This window comes from Neofelis nebulosa, chromosome 18 (genome assembly GCF_028018385.1).
Source record: "Neofelis nebulosa isolate mNeoNeb1 chromosome 18, mNeoNeb1.pri, whole genome shotgun sequence".
NCBI lineage: Eukaryota > Metazoa > Chordata > Mammalia > Carnivora > Felidae > Neofelis > Neofelis nebulosa.
The window spans coordinates 44,863,171-44,881,050 of NC_080799.1; the positions used below are offsets into that span (position 1 = coordinate 44,863,171).

The 17,880-nt window shown below is 66.3% G+C and overlaps 3 protein-coding genes across 5 annotated transcripts; 2 read left to right on the forward strand and 1 right to left on the reverse strand.

Moving 5' to 3' along the window:
• Positions 1–176: 176 nt before the first annotated feature.
• On the forward strand, positions 177–3,375 carry RPUSD1 (RNA pseudouridine synthase domain containing 1). Of its 3 annotated transcripts, none has more exons than XM_058710553.1 (6): positions 205–292; positions 895–1,084; positions 1,183–1,306; positions 1,393–1,495; positions 1,677–1,778; positions 2,261–3,375. In XM_058710553.1, exons 2-6 carry the CDS (start codon positions 903–905, stop codon positions 2,656–2,658), a joined length of 909 nt encoding a protein of 302 aa, XP_058566536.1. In that variant the 5' UTR covers positions 205–292; positions 895–902; the 3' UTR covers positions 2,659–3,375. The 3 variants fall into 3 exon arrangements, with proteins under 3 accessions (XP_058566537.1, XP_058566536.1, XP_058566535.1); XM_058710552.1 differs by having other exon boundaries at positions 273–408; XM_058710554.1 differs by lacking the exon at positions 895–1,084 and having other exon boundaries at positions 177–408.
• Positions 3,376–6,071: 2,696 nt separating this feature from the next.
• On the forward strand, positions 6,072–12,910 carry LOC131500965 (mesothelin-like protein). Its single transcript, XM_058710569.1, has 15 exons — positions 6,072–6,087; positions 6,304–6,424; positions 7,071–7,506; positions 8,375–8,460; positions 8,617–8,743; positions 8,813–9,003; positions 9,332–9,422; positions 9,630–9,771; positions 10,129–10,322; positions 10,401–10,556; positions 10,624–10,751; positions 11,312–11,442; positions 11,522–11,616; positions 11,831–12,086; positions 12,512–12,910. The coding sequence occupies exons 1-15, from the start codon at positions 6,072–6,074 to the stop codon at positions 12,775–12,777; spliced, it is 2,436 nt and encodes an 811-aa protein (XP_058566552.1). The 3' UTR covers positions 12,778–12,910.
• A 288-nt stretch (positions 12,911–13,198) lies between these two features.
• LOC131500989 (mesothelin-like) lies at positions 13,199–17,619 on the reverse strand. The gene is made up of 11 exons (XM_058710632.1): positions 17,337–17,619; positions 16,655–16,742; positions 15,687–15,730; positions 15,484–15,583; positions 15,031–15,209; positions 14,802–14,957; positions 14,555–14,708; positions 14,376–14,498; positions 13,922–14,016; positions 13,486–13,672; positions 13,199–13,411 (listed from the first exon to the last, which is right to left on the reverse strand). Exons 1-11 carry the CDS (start codon positions 17,394–17,396, stop codon positions 13,323–13,325), a joined length of 1,275 nt encoding a protein of 424 aa, XP_058566615.1. The 5' UTR covers positions 17,397–17,619; the 3' UTR covers positions 13,199–13,322.
• Between the last annotated feature and the right edge of the window lie 261 nt (positions 17,620–17,880).

A 17,880-nucleotide genomic window follows, 5' to 3' on the forward strand; every position in this document is an offset into this window, starting at 1 on the left:
CAATCAATGGCCGGCGTGCCCGGCGGCTCTCGCCATTGGCCACCGGGAGGAGCGGGGCGGAGGCGGGGCTGCGCGCGCAGACCGGGCGGGGCCGAGCCAGCGCCGGGGCCTCGGGCGCTCACCATTGGCCGGCACGCCCGCCTGTCTGCGACGAGGGCGGGGAGAGCGCCGGGCTGAGCAGACGCGCCGGAGTCGAAGCGGAGGTCCTGGGCGCTCACCATTGGCCCGCACGGCCGCCCGTCCGGGGCGTGCGCGGGGCGTGGGCGGGGCGTGGGCAGGGCTGCGCGCTCCGGTAGGTCCCGTGAGGCGCGGCTGCGGGGTCGCTGGGCCGCCAGGTGCGGGGACGTGGTGCTGGAGCCGGCGCCCGGCAGCTGCCTCGCGGGCCGGGGCAGCGCGGCTAAGCTGCAGGTCGGTCCGATGTAGGGGCGGGGCAGGCTGCGGGAAGGGCTCCCAGAACCCGTAGGCCGGTGCCCATCAGACGCGGGGGTCGGGGGCTGCCGGGGAGGATTGTATCTGCTTCGGGGCGGGGGATGAGGGCGGAGATGGCCGCCCTCGCTGGGCGCCACGGCCGCCGGGGGGGGGGGGGGGGGGGCCCGGCAGCTCCTCTCTTGGCCCCTCCCCTCTCGGCAAGCGGCTCCTGTCGCGCGTTGGAGGACTGCCCCGGAGGGGTCCGCGGGGGTGGGCTGAGGCGCGAGAATGCTTCTTCTGGGCTCTGCGTTTGGGTCGGACAACCCCACAGTCAGAGCTGAGAAGTGAGAGTAGAAAGGGATTTAGTGCGTGCGGACGCCGCGTCAGTAGCTTCACGCCGGGGACCCTGGAGAACAGGGATGTACACGCCAATTGCGCAGGACGCTGACGTGCGCTGTACTTCCCGTGGACCCCCGTGCGTTGCAGGCGCCAGCATGGAAGCAGGCCCAGTAGAGAGCCTGTCGGTGGTGTACCAGAGCCAGGATTTCCTGGTGGTGAACAAGCACTGGGACCTGCGCATCGACAGTAGGATGTGGCGTGAGACCCCCACCCTCCAAAAGCAGCTGCGCCTCCGCTTCCCCGAATTAGCGGACCCTGACACCTACTATGGGTTCAGGTGTGCAGAGGCCAGGCACTGGTGGCCCCCAGCGGCCTCTGCGGGAGGGAAGTGGCCACCCCCAGTCTAGCCACCCCTGATCCGCTGCCCCATGCCAGGTTCTGCCACCAGTTGGACTTCTCCACCAGCGGGGCCCTCTGTGTGGCCTTGAACAAGGCTGCAGCGGGCAGCGCTTACAAGTGCTTCAAGGAGCGCCGTGTCACCAAGGCTTACTTGGCTCTGGTAAGGCCTGACCAGTCTCCGAGGCAGGGGGTTCCCCAGAAGTGGTGGGTGGCCCCGAGGGCAGCTCGTGACCCTCTGCCTGGCAGGTACGGGGACACGTCCAGGAGAGCCGGATGACCATCAACTATGCCATCGGCAGGAACAGCACAGAGGGTCGGGCTCACACCATGTGCATCGAGGGTACACAGGGTACGCAGGCCAGGGGAGTGGGGTCTGTCAGGGGGACATCCCTGGGGACCAGTGGGAGGGGGAGGGGCATCCAGTGAGAAGCCTGAGCGGGCAGGGCCCGTGGAGACAGGTGAGCTGGGCTGGAGTGGATGGGGCCCTAGGCTGGTCCAGCCAACTTCACGCCCTGTTCTCCTCTTCACAGGCTGTGAGAACCCAAAGCCAAGTGTCACCGAGCTGGTGGTCTTGGAACATGGGCTGTACGCGGGCGACCCCGTCTCCAAAGTGCTGTTGCAGCCCCTCACGGGTACGTCTGGGGGCGGGGACCAGGAAGCTGTCCAGGCCCCTTTGCTCTCTGTTAACGATGTCCCTCGCGCCCCTGGCGTGGTCGATGTCTGGCACCCACGTCTCTTCACACGAGGTGCTGCAGTGTCCCTTCTGTTACGCGTGAGATGAAACGGTGGCACAGGGGCAGAGTGGCCTGCCTGGGGCCGTTCCACTATCTCAGCCCCACACGGGGTCTTGCTCCTGGACGTGAGGGCCTCTGGAAGGCCGGCAGGAGTTCTCCAGCGTGCCTGGCCCTGACCCTCCCGGCAGCGACTCTTGGGAGTCGACCGCTTCTCTAAATCCCGATGTTCTCGTTTGTGCCAGGAAACAGAGAGGTCTGCCATTTTCAGGGGTTTCGTGGGGCTTCCGGACAGCGACAGGACAGGGCTGGGGCAATGTGGGGGGAGGGGAGGGGCACGGGATGCCCTCCCCACCCTACCTGTTCCCTCGGCACCCCCACAGGCCGGACGCACCAACTGCGCGTGCACTGCAGCGCCCTCAGTCACCCCGTCGTGGGGGACCTGACCTACGGGCAGGCGTCAGGCCGGGAAGACCAGCCCTTCCGCATGATGCTGCACGCGTTTTACCTGCGCATCCCCACCCACACCGAGTGTGTGGAGGCCTGCACGCCAGATCCCTTCGTGCCCACGCTCGATGCCTGCTGGAGCCCCCACACCCTGGTGCGGTCACTGGACCAGCTCGTCCAGGTCCTGAGGGCTGCTCCCGACCCTGAGCCTGCAGAAGGGAGCCCCGGACCTTGCAGCACTCCCACACCCTCCACCAGGCCCCCCGAGACAGAGGCACAGCGGGCGTCGTGCCTGCAGTGGCTGTCAGAGTGGACACTGGAGCCTGACAACTAAGGGCGCCACGGTGGGTGGGAGCGCCAGCTGGGACCACTAGGGGTGGGGGCTTCAGGGGAGAATCCTAGGCCCGTCCCAAGTTGGGGGTGTCCCTGTGTGCGGCGCCCGTGCGGACAGGGACGGAATCCCCTGGCTGTGGCAGCTAGACCTGGAGAGGGGCCGCAAGGCCAGCAGGGGGAGCCAGGCCGCCACGATTCTGGAGGATGAGGCCTTCCTCCAAGCCCCCTCTCCCCCAGGGGAAACCAAGGCCTGCCTTCCTGGCTCCAAAGCTTCATCCCTCGCGGCTTGTTTTTGTAAATTTGCTCAAGGTCTCCCTGCAAGAGGCAGAGGCAAGAGCTGAGCCAGCCTCGAGTTGGGTCCCTCCGGGGGCCCCCAGCCGGGGCCTCAGAGCACCTGGTCCTCACCGTTCTCAGAGGTCCTGTGTTGGTCAGCCTAGCCGGGCTGGGCCTCCCCTCTTGCAGACCCTGACCCATCCTGCCCGTGATACTGCCTTGTGCCTTTGCTTCTACCAGACTCTGCCCGTGGGCCCCCTCCTACCCAGATGGCTTGTGGGGAGGGTCTGAGCCACGCCTCTCGACCCTCTCACAATGCCTAGGCAGCCAGCAGTCCCGGGTTTGGGCTTGGGAGTGAGGACGACCAGCCCCCATCCCCCGTAACAGCCCCATCAGCCTACTTGCAGCTGAGCGTCAGGGACTCAATAAATACTCAGTGACTGACCCCGTGAGCAATCGTGAATCTGTCCGACGTGGGGGACTTGGGGGTCCCGGATCCCTGCCCTCTTCCCTGAATGGGGCAGACCTCTGCCCTAGGCCCCCCAGCAGGACCCAGGATGGACCTCATGGTCCCGGCCGCTGACCTGTCCTCCCCCACGGTGCAATGAGCACCCCACAGCCCTAGTGTGAGGGCCGGGCTCTGGGTAGAGGACCGAAACTGGGTCAGTCCTGTTCCTGGAGATCCCCATTTCTGGCCAAAAACACTGCAGCATCCATCTGTTCTCACCAGTTCTTCCTAGAGCTGTGGTCTCCACATCCGCCTTAGGGCCCTTCACGGTCTCAGAGGGCCAGCCAGTCTCCAGGGTCGGGGAGAGCAGGAGGCAGGTGTGACCAGCCGCAGGACACTTGTCTGGACACACTGGCCTGGGGGGGCCCACGGGGTGGGCCTACAGAGCCAACAACAGAGAAGTCAGAGGGCTGGGTATACCTCGTAGTCACCAAGGTAGAAAGGCATGAGGGTAAGGCACACAGGAGTAGGCACCGTCCTGGGGAACGTTCTCCATGTGCTGCTGCTCCCTGTAAAAGATCTCCTTGGTGCCTTGAATCCCCCCGGGATCCAGAAAGCCACCCACAGGCCAGGTCTGGACCTTGCTTCCTACGGGTAGGCTGGGAGGTTGTCTCCCACCACCCTGTGGGCCTCTAGGCTGAGACTGCAGAGGCCAGATACGGGCGCACACGGCCCGTCTGTGCCCCCCCCCCCCCGCCCCGCCCCGGCCATGGGTGGGCAGGGTTGGAGGGTGTGGGGATCGTGCAGGTGCCTCTGGGCAAGGGGGAAAAGGAGAGCTTCCTTAGCAAGAGTGGCAGGACAGGCACTGCTGGTGGGGCCAGAGCATTGGCAGGTCCCCACTGGGGAGCTGCGTGTGCTGGTGGGGCCCAGCCCCCAGCCACGCGGAAGGGCAGCTGGACTTCGGTGAGGCCTGTCCACAGCAGGGGAGGGGGGAGCTGTCTTCAGCCGGTCCCTCTAGCTGTTGGCGCCTTAGGCCCTGGGTCAACACGCCTGCTTGGCGGTGAGGCTGGCTCTCTGGGCACGTGTGGCTCTCCTTGTGGTGCTGATGACAGTAGTTCGGTAGCTGACCCAGGACCATGGGGTTCCAGGTCCCCGTATCCCCCGGGCCCTGCCCCCCTCAGCTGGGGATAAGCCTCCACGGCACCTCCCACTCTACCTCAGGGGACCCATCCTGGGCCCCAGAGCGTGTGCACCACAACTCTTTGCCATTGAGGACACCTGTCTGCTGCCTTCATCCCCTCCCCGCCTCACAGCACGCACACTTACTGACACACACACTCACGGGGCAGAAAGTGCCGCATGCGTCGCTGAACCCAGGTGCCACACTGGATCCACGTGTGCCTGATGTCCCTGTGGGGAACACATCTATCATTCGCATAGTTGTGGCCGCCCCCAGGCACACGCGTGTGCACAAGGACAGCAGCACACACGACAGCTGCAGACACGCACGTGTATGAATACACACGTGACCCCCCGGGGAACAGACACATTCCCCAGTGGGCAGGGGTGTGCGTTGGGCGGCTGCCAACCGTGAGCTCAGTCTGTCGCTCCGCCGGGGCCGGAGGGCAGGTGTCTGCTGTGCTCAAGGTCCCCCGGGGCGGACACGGCACCGTCACCTGGCACAGCCCTGGTCTCTCCCCTGCACATCTGCCAGGTAGGCATCACTGCAGGACTGGGTGGCCAGGCAGGCAGGGTGTCAGGCGAGGCATGGAGCCGAGCAGGGACACAGGTGCCCACCCCCTGCACCAGCCCCGTGCCCCAGGGCTCAGCTGCAGGGTCTGACGCACTCGGTGGGCTGGGGTCCCTAGTGGCTGGAGCACCCGTCACCTGGCTTATACCCCCCTGCATTGGACAGCCACCCCGGGGCGCGGGAGCAGCCTCCCTCTACAGCAGAAGGTCTCCGAGCCCAGGTGAGAAGTGACGGCTGGGGCAGGGCCACCCGAACCTCAGGGCGCAGGCTGGGAGTCAGTGTCATCGTGGCTCTGGGTGGGGAGCTGAGCCCCTCTGAGCTAACGCTTTGCTCCCTGCAGAGGACAGTAACACCCTGGGTGGAGCAGAATCTAGAAGCCCACAAGCGCCAACACCCTCAGGACCTCCATCTGCAGGCTGGCCAGGGCTGTTCCGGGGCTGTGGTGGGGGTTGTGGCCGGAGGCAAGGTCTGGCTGGGCCTCCAGGTCTCCCTGGAGGAGAAGAGAGCTTTCTAGGCCACCCAGGTGTGGGCACAGGTTAGGGAACCCCTGAAGCTTCAACCCCCAGCTCCCTGCGTGCGGAGGACTTACTGGGACCACCGCCCCTGCCCTGCAGCTGTGTGGAGATCTGTTTTTCGGAGACACCAGAGCCTGCAGGTGCCTTGAGCCCTGACCTGCGATAAGGAAGGCCCCGGGGTTAGGGCCGGCCCCCTTCTGCCGCTCCCTTTGGTTCTGCAGAGCTATTGTTTGTGGGGCTGCTACCCTCCCCAAAGACAGACACACTTGTGGGGCAGCCATCCTGTGTGACCCCAGACTGCAATGCCCTCTCTGTGCCCGGGCCGAGGAGGGCAGGGGACGGTGATGGCGTGGGCCTCATCACGTCCTATCTCCTCTCCAGCTTGTCCCGAACCCACCGCCCGTGACTCCACACCTTCCTGCACAGCCATGGGCCTAAAAGCAGGTGAGACTGCCCCGCCTCACAAAGGGCACCGTGGACCCTCCGGGGGTGGTTCCCACGGCCGGCTCCTCTCAGGTGGCAGGACCATCTGTGGTCATAGGGACACAGGCAGCCCTGGGCAGACCCTTGACGGATGCCCCCACCAGGCAGGCGCAGCCGTGCCGGGGGGGGGGGGGGGAAGGGGGGGTTGTCAGCCACTCATGGCCCATTCTGTTCCAGGTGCCCAGGTGAGCCCAGGCCTCGCCCTCCTCGTGTGGCTCACGGCCCACTGCTCTTGTCCCCAGGCCCAGGGCTTCTCCCAGGGAGGGCTGGATGCCAGCAGGGCTGACCTGTGGGCCAGGTGAGTGCCAGCCCCTCCTGCAGTTCCAACCTACAGGTCACATCCTGGCAGCTGATCCCCTGGCAGGCGGGGGGGGGGGGGGGGGGGGGGGAAGGGTGCGGCTCCAGGGGCTGCACCTGACGGCCCAGGCGAGGCTGAGGCAGGGCTGCCCCCAGCACTCACCGACCTTGCCCCAAGGTGGCCCAGATCACCCAGTGTCCTGCATCATGTCCCAACCACACCAGAGTAGCCAAGAGTGGGTCCCCCAGGCTGTCGCAGCTGGGGCTGGGGCCGCTGAACCCCTCACCTCTCACACTGCTCTCCCGGCCAGAGTCCTCTCGGCTTTCTTCCCCTGCCCCGAGGCTTGGCTGCTCTCTCAGGTCCTAAACAGAGACTCCGTAATTCCCAAGCACTGTTCAGAGGGCTCATGCGTGGGCTCAGCCACCCTTCCCTTCCCTGGGAGTCAGAGACCTCTCGTGGACCATCAATCACTGACCAATCAGTGTGCTGATTAGGCAGGGCTGGAGACCCAGGCTGAAGTCCCGTGAGATGCCCTCCCCACGCACGGATTTTAGTAGACGCACAGCCTGCGGAGCACTCAGCTAGGAACCAGCCTGGCCGTGGTGACACCGCAGATGCCCGGACCACATCTGCTCCAAACACTCAGCCGTTGCTGGGGCCGGGGAGCTCACTCGAGCTCGGAGCCCCCTGGGACCGGGCCTCGGGCGGGAGCACAGACCCAGAGTCCAGGCCGGGGCCATACTGAAGCCCTGCTCATCGCCTGGAGCCTGGGGCCAACTACGTGCCACAGGGGCACAAGTGCGTGCCGAGCGGAGCAGCGGTCTTGCCTGCGCCCAGGCGCCACCAGCCACCCTTCCTGTGTCTCAGCCCCTGGGTGTTGGGGAGCTGACCTCCCTCCTGTGCACTGCAGTCCAGGCTACACCCCACCCCCCCACTCACCGCCTGCCTCCTTTCTGCCCAGTGCCAACGCCTCCCTCCTGCACAGCTTCTGGTGCCAGCCGGCCAGCCAGCTGCCCCGGGACCAGCTCTCCGCTCTCATCAGGGCGATGGCGACTCGCCGGGTCCTCCTCAGAGCCTGGCAGGTGAATGGCTGTGGCGGATGGGCACAGGCTGGGGTGCTGAGGGCAGGGGTGTCCCCAGCGCAGGACACGGGCCAGCGGGGGGCCCGCGGGCCCGGGTGGGAGCGAGCCCACAGTGGGGGAGAGAAGGGGGGAGCACTGGGGCCCTGCGGGAGACACCGCCAGCGTCACCACCGCCTGAGGGGTGTCGCTTCAGTAGACCCCGACGCGACAGGGGGTCTGGCCCTCCAGAGGTCGGGCTTTCCCTCCCCTGAGTGATTCTCTGCTGCTGCCCACTTTGGATCATTTCTAGGGCCTTCTCTGCCAATTACCTGCAGACCCCCTGCCTTCTGTTCTTGTGTTCGGGTGAGGGCTTACCCGCCAGGCCTGCGCTGGCCGCTTCCTCCCTCCATCTGTCATGCAGCGTCCCCCTTTGGGACGGGTTCTGGGCCCGGGGCAGATCCCCCAGCCTGCTGGCCTCTCCCCGCGACCCACCACTGATCCAAGCATTGCCCATCCCTGAGTTTAAAGAAACGGAAAGAAGAAAAGCTACCATTTCGTGTCTTTGTAACATTGGTATGAAGTTAGTACCGAACCTAGAACGACCTCCAAGTGAGTCAAGCAACACAAGAAATCCAGGCAGGCGGCCCTGAGAAAAATGCCCTCTGAGTCACCGTAGCGCAGGGGGGCCCAGGGTGGGGAGGACTCTCGGGCTGGCCTTGACACATCCCGAGAGCTGCTGAGACGGGAAGACAACGTGATGTCCAGGTGAGGCGGGGTCCAGGCAGGCAGGGAAGGGGCCACCCTGAGGGGGAGGGTAACGTGGCAGAGAGAAGGGGGCCGGGGGAGCCCCGGGCTGGGCGAGCGGGTGACCCATCACCGCCCTGCCCAGCTCAGCTGCCTGGCCAACCTGGCCGCGCTGCACGGCCTCCAGGACGACTTTGAGCTCCACCCGCCAGACCTGCTGCTTTTCTACAAGTGAGTGCCCGCTCCCGGCCCGAAACCTGGGCGGCACAGGCTGAGCGTGCCTCCTTTGGGGTCCCGGGGACCCCAGCTCCCCAGGGATATCCGGGCCGCCCCAGAGCACCATTGGCCGGTCCCCACCCTCCCGACAGCCCCCCAACCCTCCCGCAGCCTGACGCAGGTGAGGGAAGCTGACTGCCGGGCCTTCACCCACCGTGCCGCCCAGGGGGACACGGAGCTGCTGGCCAACCTGCCGGACCAGAGGGCCGCCCTGCAGCGTGTGGCCTTGGCCTGCCTGGTAGGCACTGCGGGCGGGCCGGGTGGACCGGAAGCGGGGCCAGGCTCACGCTGACCTGCTGTCCCGTAGGGAGGACCCCGCTTGCGGCTCAGCGCCTCTGACCTGCTGCTCCTCGGGGTCCTGGTGTGCGACATGGACGCGTCCAGCATCGTGGCCGCGGACCCCCGTGTGCTGCAGAATCTGCAGCGCTGCCGTCGGCTGACCGCCCCCCAGCAAGCCGCCCTCAACACGCTGCTGGCCAGTGGGGAGACCAGGCTTGGGTAGGCAGGGCCGGAACTCTCTGCCCAGGCCTCCCCCTCCGGAGGAGGCCGCCAGTGTGTACCGCTCTGCTGACCTTCGACCTCTCGCCCCGGCTCACAGCCCCACTGACCCCGCAGCCTGGGACACACCAGCTTAGGGGTGCTGCCCCCACCCTCCGAACCCCACGGTCCCCTGCCCCCACACCCGGAGTGGGAGAGTCTCTCCTGAGCGGGGTGTCCCCCGCCGGGCAGGCCCCAGAAAGGGGGTGCTCGGAGAGGGGCAGGCAGCCTCCAGGCCCCGGGGCTGTGCTCCCGACCCTGACACAGTGCCCCCCTTCCCACACACCAGGCCTCCGGGTTCCTGGAACCTAGAGGGGCTGCAGGCTCTGGGACCCCTGGCCACCTACATCAGCTCCAGCCTGTGGATACAGGTGCAGCAGGTAGGGTGCTCTGGAGTGGGGGGTTGTCCAGCTGGCTGTGGACAAGGGGAGGGGCGGCCAGCCGGCCTTCCACCAGCCACTCCGCTGGGGACTGGTGTCCCCAGTCCCTCCCTGCCCCAGGGTTTCCATCCACGGGGCGGGAGGAGGAACCAGGGGCCCCTGCCAGCCCCTCGCCAGGGTATGGAGTCTGTACGCCCGCTCTGCCAGGCTGTGGGCCTGGACTTCTTCGGCAGCACGGTGGCCACGTACCGAGCTGGGCGGCTCAGCCAGCAGGACGCCAGGCGCTTCGTCACTGGCTTTCTGAAGGCCAAGGCTGAGTCGGTGTCCTCTCGGCCCAAGCGGGGCACAGGTCAGTGTGGCCACTGTGGCCCGGGGATGCTCTGTCTCCTCCGCTTTGGGCTCCTAACCCTAGGGCGGGCTCACCCAACATGTGGCATGGTGGCCTGGGCGTGGCCTAGGGGTCTGCTTCCAGCCGGGGGGGCGCAGGGGGTGGGGGGCGTCGGGGTTGGTTAGAGCCCAGTGGAGCTGAACTGTAAGGTCGGGCCTGGGTTGGGAGTCGAGGTCAAACTCAATCTGGTCTGGGCACAGTTTTCTTGGCTAGAGGTCAAGCTTGGGGAGAGAGTCAAGGGCAGGCCACATTTAGGAGTGAGGTGGGTGGGGCCCCAGGTCAGCACAGGTCAGCTCAAAACCCCCAACCCACCCCCAGCCACAGGGAGACCCTGCCTCCGCGGGGACATCACGGCGGCCACGCTGCGCGACGACCTCTTTCTGGTGCGCTATGACTGTGTGCAGCTGGAGTCCTGCCTGGGGAGCCGCGTGCTCGAAGCCAACCTGGACCCCCTGCTGCAGCACCCGCTGCCGGCCGAGTGCCAGCGCGTCGTCAAGGCCAAGCTGGCTCGGGTGCGCCGCGGGCCAGCTGCGGGGAAGAGGTGGGCGGGCGCCGGGCGGTGTGGCCTGACCCCCCCATCTCCACCCCAGGTCTACCCGCGCGGGGTCCCCGAGGAGCAGCTGCCGCTCATTGCCTCGCTGGTCTACCTCTACTCCCGCTCCGAGATCGGCCAGTGGAACGTCACGTCCAGAGACACCGTCGTGGCCCTGCTGGCCTCAGATGTGGCCCTGGAGAACCAGACTGAGGTGAGGGCGGTGCGGGGGGGCATGGGGGTGGGGGGCGCCGACCCCGCTGACTCGGCCTCGCCTCCAGGCTGTGCTACAGAAGTACCTGGACCACAACGGCACCCTCACCGGCGCCCTGCTCGTGGCCATCGGGGGCTCCCGCCTCTGCTGGATGAGTGCCAGGCAGATCCAGGCCATCAGGCCCTCGGAGTTCCGGTGAGCCGGCCCAGTGACCCCACCCCCCGCTCACCGCCCCTCAGCCAAGGAGGGTGGGGCTCGGCCAGGCCACCTGAGGCTGTTAGTTTTCTACGGCTGCACAACAGAGTGCCATTAACCCAGCCGTTTGAGACCTCTCGCAGTCTGGAGACCGGAAGTCTGAGATCAAGGTGTCACAGGACCAGCCCCAGCAGGGACGTTCCTGCTTCTGGGGCTGCCCAAACCCCTTGGCCTTCCCGGGCTGGCAGACGCCTCGCCCCGGCCTCGGCCTCCGTGGTCACGCGGCCTCGCACTCTGTCTGCGTACAGATCTCCTTCTTGCATCCAGTTGTTAGACCTTGGGCCACGCTAATTCAGCGTGGGGTCATGTTAGAATAGACCTACAGATAGCGACCACGACTTCCGTTTGCAAACAAGACCACCTTCTGAGGCTGGGGCAGGTGCGAGTTTGGGGAGGGACGCTATTAGGCACAGTACAGAGGGCGAGAGGAAAGCTGTGGAGGGGAGCGGCCAGGAGCGTGAGGGGCTCCCGGCCTGCCCAGCAGCCTCCTCCTCCCCCAGGCTGGCCGGGGCCCTGGATATCTCCTCCTGCCCTCAGAGCCGGAAAGACGTGCTCTACGCCAAGGCCCGAGAGGCCTTCGGCAGCACCAGGACCACGGCTGCCTATTACCGGTTCATGCGTCCTTACCTTGGTGAGACCCTGCCCTGTGTGCAGCAACCCGTCCCCAGAAGCCCGCCGCCCCTCTCCCCTCACCACTGCCCGGCCCCCAGGAGGTGCCCCCGTGGAGGAGCTGCGGCATCTGGTCCAGGCAAACGTCTCCATGGACATCGACACGTTCACCAATCTGAACCCCCGTGTGCTGCAGGTGAGCCCTGGGGGCTGCCCGCCCAGGGGAGGCCCAAGAGCCCCAAAGTCAGAGGGATGCAGACCGCGTGAACCCCAGCTCACTGCTGCCCGGCCTCACCCCTGTGCTCACTCCTCAGTCAAGCACTGCCCTGCCAGGTCTGCCCTTGGCCCCAAAGCTGGCCTCTGCGGGACCCTCCGGCCCTCCCCCCACGGCCCCCTCCCTTCCCTCGCAGAGCCTGAGTGTCGGCAATGTGACGACACTGCTGGGCCAGAACGTGGGGGACCTACAGAAGGCACGGAGTCACCCGACCATCAGCTCTTGGCTGCGCAGCCTCAACAGGTCGGCCCTTGGCGAGCTGGGCCTAGACTCGGACCCTGCCGGCCTCAGCGGCCCAGGCCGCTCCACCACCGTCACCCCCAACACCGCGCCCCGGGGGCCCTACCCAGCCCCCACGTCAGGCCTTCCCAGGCACAGCGCCCCCGCCTCCGGTATGCTCCCAACCCGCCCTCGCCTCTGGTGGGCCTTCCCCACTCGGCCCGGTTGGTCTGCCCAGCGCCTCTGTGAACCCCCAACCGCACACTCTGTCGGCCACTCTTTCTGTTTGTCTCCCTGGGTGGCATCTAGGTGACACCGGCCTCACTCTTCACTGGCGACTGAGTTATTGGAGGACAAAATCCCCTCCTCCAAAACCTGCTGAGTGCCAGAAAGTGTGTGTGTGTGTGGGGGGGGGGGGGGGGGGGGGGGAGATGTGCCATCCCTGCCCAGGGCCCAGGACAGCAGCCTACATGGCCTTCCCCAGCTGCAGGGACGGTGTGAGCCTTGAGGGGGTGCCCAGGCCCGGGAGGCGGCGGGACAGCCCGGGGGCGGCTCCCAGCTGGGACTGATGGGTGCTCCCTCCATGTTCTGCCTACAGGCAGCCCACCAGCCCATCTGGGGTACCTGCCACTCTCTGTGGCCCTGCCCTCTGGCCTCCTGTGGCTGCTGTACTGGGGCACCCCAGGGCTCAGCCAGGACTGCTCCTGGGACACCTGCACTATGGCCTCTGAAGACGGCGCTGCCCCAGCACCACGAGCAGGGAAACGGGGACGGGTAGCCGGAGTCCACCACGTCCGGCGTTCTAGGGGCCCGCAGGGCTGGTCCCCACCCACATCCAGCTCCCGGGACACGGAGCTGGAATGAGGATCTGGGCCCACCCCGAGGCTAGCCCTGAAGAGTTGACGGAGATGCCGTCCCAGCCCTCTGGTCTCCCTCAGATGCTGCTGGGGAGGGGGCGTCACTGAGGGATTCGAATAAAAGACAAGGTGACTTTCCAGCCTGTGTCCCTTCGTTCTGAGCCCGAGGAGGGGCAGAGACCCTCTCAGCCGGGAACGGGACTTCCGGCCGTGTCTCCAGACGCCACCCTGAGTGTTGGCCTGGACTCAGAGGGGAGACCCCGGGACTGGAAACAGTGATAGGAAGGCCCTGAAGGCCACCTACCTGCCTGGACTACCTCCCCTGGACCCCCTCCTCCAAGTGCAAATAGGAGGGGCTACAACTCGGGAACCACATCTACCAGGTCAGGGCCTTCCCACCACGTCCTCAGAACACCACAGGGTGCCTCTGCAGGGAAGGAAAGCGTCCTTTTATTGAACCCCAGTCCCCTTGAGGCGGGCCAGGGAGCACCGGGGCCGCTTTGGCCAGGCGGGGCCTCCAGCAGGGCAGGTCCAGCATCCGGAGCAGCGAGCTCAGTTCGGGACCAAAGCCCACAGCAGAGTGGGGACCGCAGTGAGCACAGGTCCGGGTCGGAGCAGGCGGGCGCCCCCTGAGAGGGCCTCTGTACAGAGGGAGTGACTCAGACGCCCCCTGCCGCTCCGCTCTGACCCCACCCAGCCGGCCACCCTGGCCCACCTCGGAAGCTGAGGTCCACGACCAGGTAGCCATTGGGGATGCCGCCTCGGAGCCCCAGGCCCAGACTGTCCAGGTCCTCCTGCCGCTGCCGTGAGATCCAATCCCGCACGGGGCTGCTCTCCCGCGCCGTCTTCAGGCCCACCAGGTTCGGACCCAGGAGGTTTCGGACCTCGGCAACGGTCAGCGGCTGCCAGAGCCCCCAGGGGGCGGTCAAGGGCGCCCTGCCTCACCCACGGAAGGCTGCCGGGCTCTGCTCCGCCCAAACCTCCCGGCGCTTCCCTTCCCGGGCGCACAGACCCTGCCTTGGCCGCTCCAGGATTCCGCGCTCGCCCCGGCGCGAAGGCAGCCCCTGCCTGGCCCCGCCCCTCCCGTGCCCCCGCCCCTGGGCCCCGCCCCCATGTGGCCCCGCCCCCGCGGCCCCGCCCCGTGGCCGTACCACCACTGCCTCGGGCCGCAGCGTCCGGAACGTGGCCAAGTCCATGCTTATGTTCCGACGGCTGAGAGCCCGCAGGTCCTCCGTGGGGGCCCCACCTGACCGCGGGGAGAGGGCCCCAAGCGTGAGACCTCGCAACAGCCCCAGTCTTATCCCCTGCGCGGAGGCTGCAAGAAGCCGTCCTCCTTCCCCAAGATTCCCTTTCCCTAAAGAGCTCCTGGGCCCTGGGTTCCCCTGGTGCCCATCTGACCCTCAGGGTGCGTGCAGAGGCCGGAGGTGGCCGCGGGAGCATCTGGGTCGGCTCAGAACTCACAGGGTCTCCACCTACACACACTCGTAAGGGCGCAGGGCACAGTGACCACCAGTCACACCAGCAGTAGCCTAGTGAGGCAGGAACTGACGGCTCCCGCGTGGGGAGCCTTGGCCATCACCGCCCCCTGGGTGTACCCTGGCTCACCCAGGTAGGGCTTCATCTTCTCGAGGTATTCAGACCCGCTCATGTTCTGGAAGGCAAGGCGGGCCTTGGGATAGAGTACGTCCATCTGGGCCGGGCGGCATGCATCCAGATCCGGGGGCCGGGCTGCCCTGGAGAGGCAGCAGGGCCCGGACAGTGAGCCCAGGGCGCAGCGTGCCCACCACCCCCGACGGACCCCTGGGACTCACCAAACAACGCCAGCTGCTCAGGACTGAGGAAGCACAGGTACGTCGGATGGAAAGCGGCCAGTGTGTCCAGGGTGGCCTTGTCCAGCTGGCCCCTTCCCACCAGATAGCGGGCAATCAGGGCAGCCACCTGTGGAAGGAGGCCACGGGTGCCTTGGGGCAAGGAGACCCACAATCCCCTGGGGTCTGCACGGCCTCACACCACCCGCTCCTTCCCTGTCACCTGAGCATCCATTTTGTGCCCTTTGCTGACTTCAAGAAGAGATTTCACGGTTTCCAGGGACATCGCGTTCCACTTGTGGATGTCCTCGGGGGTGAGCTCAAGGAAGAAGTACCCGAGGTGCCGGACCAGGGACTCAGGGTACCCCTGTGGATAGAGCTGCCCGGGGAGGTGACCGGATGGCTGGGGATGCTCCGGCAGGGTGGGCAGGTATGAGCCCCTCGTGAACTACCTCGTCCAATTTGCGCTTAAAAACGCCCAGCTGCTGGTAGGTGAAGGGCACTGTGTTCACCCGGTCCATCTGAGCAGCCAGCAGGGCCCCATCTACACAGGCCTCCAGCTCCCAGGGCTCGTAGAAGACAAGGTTTTCATCCACCACACGGGCCCTCCGCTCTGGTGGGCAGGCTTTCTCTGTGGGGGCAGGCGGGGGATTGAAGGCTGGACGTCTCTTGTCAACCTCCTCCTCCCAAACCTCAGGGAGACAGATCCTGGGCAATGCAGGACCCCCTCCAGGCCTCAGTTTACACATCAGCAGGATGGAGTGATTCTGTCCCTTCTCCGAGGTTGCCACCGTGGAGCAAGCCGAGCAGCCAGAAAGGGCCACAGGTATGGGCAGGTGTGAGCCCACGACCCTGCCCCATCCCCGGGTCTCTTGACAGCCAGTGGGACAGGGTTTCCCACTTACTCTCTGTGTCCCGCTGGTCCCTTGGGAGGAGGACAGTCAGCTCAGGCCGCTGCCAAGACAGGTCCCGGGAGGTGCCTTGCAGCCAGGGGGTCATGACACCCTGAGGACAGAGCAGGGCTGTAGCTGAGCTGTGCATGGCCGGGGGTCCGAGGCCCCCTACCTGGGGCCAGACACCTTCCTCTGTCTCCCCAGAGGGAACTTACCGGTCGTGAGTCTGCAGCCCGGACCCTGGAAGGTAGCACCCACCCTGCAGGAGAAGAGCATAAGGCTGGAAGGGACAGCCAGGGATTCCTGGGGTGCCTGCCACCGGCCCCCACCGTGTGTAGGAAGGAGGCAAAGCTGCTCCCCCAACACTGCGCTCCCCCCACAGACTTGGGCCCCTGCACCCCATGATGTCACAGCCCACCCCACCCCAAGGGGCCCAGGCGTCCCTCATCCTCCTCCTAAGCCTTCACTGCTCCGGCCGAGGAGTTACCCTCTCCATGGACACTCTCAGCTTGGCCTGAGCGCCCATCACTGCCCTGGCTCAGCCGCTAATGCTGCAGGGCGTGGAGGTCCAGCAGGGGGGCCGCCACAGTCACCTCTGGGGACAGAGACACGGCTGACAGCCTGCCCAGGTCTAGGGCACCTACCTACAACTTGGGGCACCCATCTGGAACTCAGGGCACCTGTTCAGGACTCAGGGCACCCGCCGAGATTCGGAGCACCCGCCAAGACTCGGGCCACCTGCCCAGAACTTGGGACAGCTGCCTGACCTCAGGACACCTGCCAAGGATGGGGGAGGGGGCACTGCCCACGGGCAGGGAGGAGGTGTGGGGCAATGAGAGCCTTTCTTTTTTTTTTTTTTTTTTTTTAATTTTTTTTTTTCCAACGTTTTTTATTGATTTTGGGGACAGAGAGAGACAGAGCATGAACGGGGGAGGGGCAGAGAGAGAGGGGGAGACACAGAATCGGAAACAGGCTCCGGGCTCCGAGCCGTCAGCCCAGAGCCCGACGCGGGGCTCGAACTCACAGACCGCGAGATCGTGACCTGAGCTGAAGTCGGACGCTTAACCGACGGCGCCACCCAGGCGCCCCAATGAGAGCCTTTCTTGAGGCCCCTCAGCTGTTTGGGCCCCCGCTACTTTGCAGCAGCACCCACCCCCACCCCCACCCCCACTGCATTACTCACCGAGGCTGAGAAGCAGGAGCAGGAGGCTGCAGTGGGTGGGGGTCCCACGGGACCCCAGGGGAGGCAGAGCAGCCTGCAAGGCCATTGTCTGTGGAGGACAGCCGGTCTGATATCCCCACCGTTTGGGTGAACAACCCCCCCCCCCGCACCCCTCCTTTCCCCTCCAACCCACCTGCCTCACCCTGGGCCAGTGCAGGGCTTTATGAGGCTGGACGGTCTCAGAGCCCCACACCGAACCTTCTCAGGCCCCTGCAGGTGGTGTCTCTGCGGCCTCCAGCCCTGCTCTCAGGACTGACCTGTCCACCTGACCCACCCCCTCCGGGAAGCTGGCCCCTCATGCAGGGGGTGTTGAGTCTGAGTCAGCCAGGCCCCCAGCAGTGAGAGCCCAGGCGGGCAACTGGTTAGGGCAGGGCTGCCTCTGGCCCAGGCTGGCCTGATTCCACATTTGTACCAGAGCTGGGGATAGATTTGAGTGACCCCCCCCCCCCCGCCGCCCCACAACCTGGGGCGTGGCCACTCTCTCCTCCCCATCCTCCTGCTCCTGGCACCTGCCAGGCTTTGTGCAAACCCAGGGCCCGGGTGGACAAGGCCACTGAGGCCCACCTGCCCTCCTGCTTTCTCTTCTGAGGTCCCTCCCAAGACAGAGGCCTCAGTGTCCTGTGGGTACAACACCCCCTCTTACCTGCCAGTCCCTTGGGTGAGGCAGTGGGTGGATAGGGATTCTGGGGCGGTTCCCCTGCATTTTTGGAGTGGGGTTCAGGGGGCCTTGCCAGCCAGTGTGGGGTGTGGAAGTGGGTGGAGAGCCGCTTTCCAGGGAGTATTGTCCCAGGTAGGGTGGGTCTACCTGCGGGAGACGGAACCAGTGTAGACCAAACTACATTCACCCCTCCCAGGGAGGGAGGCTGCCCGCCCTGGGCGTGGTGAGCGGAGACATCCCCTCCCCACAAGCCTCCGTGCAAGCCTGCGTCAGCCCCACCCGGAGTCAAAAATGAGGGGGGCGCACCCGCCCATCAGCAACGCCTTTCAGCGGGGCGAGGAGCCTAGCGCTGGGGTTGTGTCCTGGGAAGTGGCCCCAGGTGAGCCTTCTCCCCTCCCTTCCCAGGTTCCAGAGGTGACACGAGAAAACCAGACCCCCAGACCAGTAAACGGGCAGTGGAGTGAGGGACGACCCCACCCCTTGGATGGGCGAGGCCAGGTGGGCCCCTCCCCAGGCCCATGTAACCAGA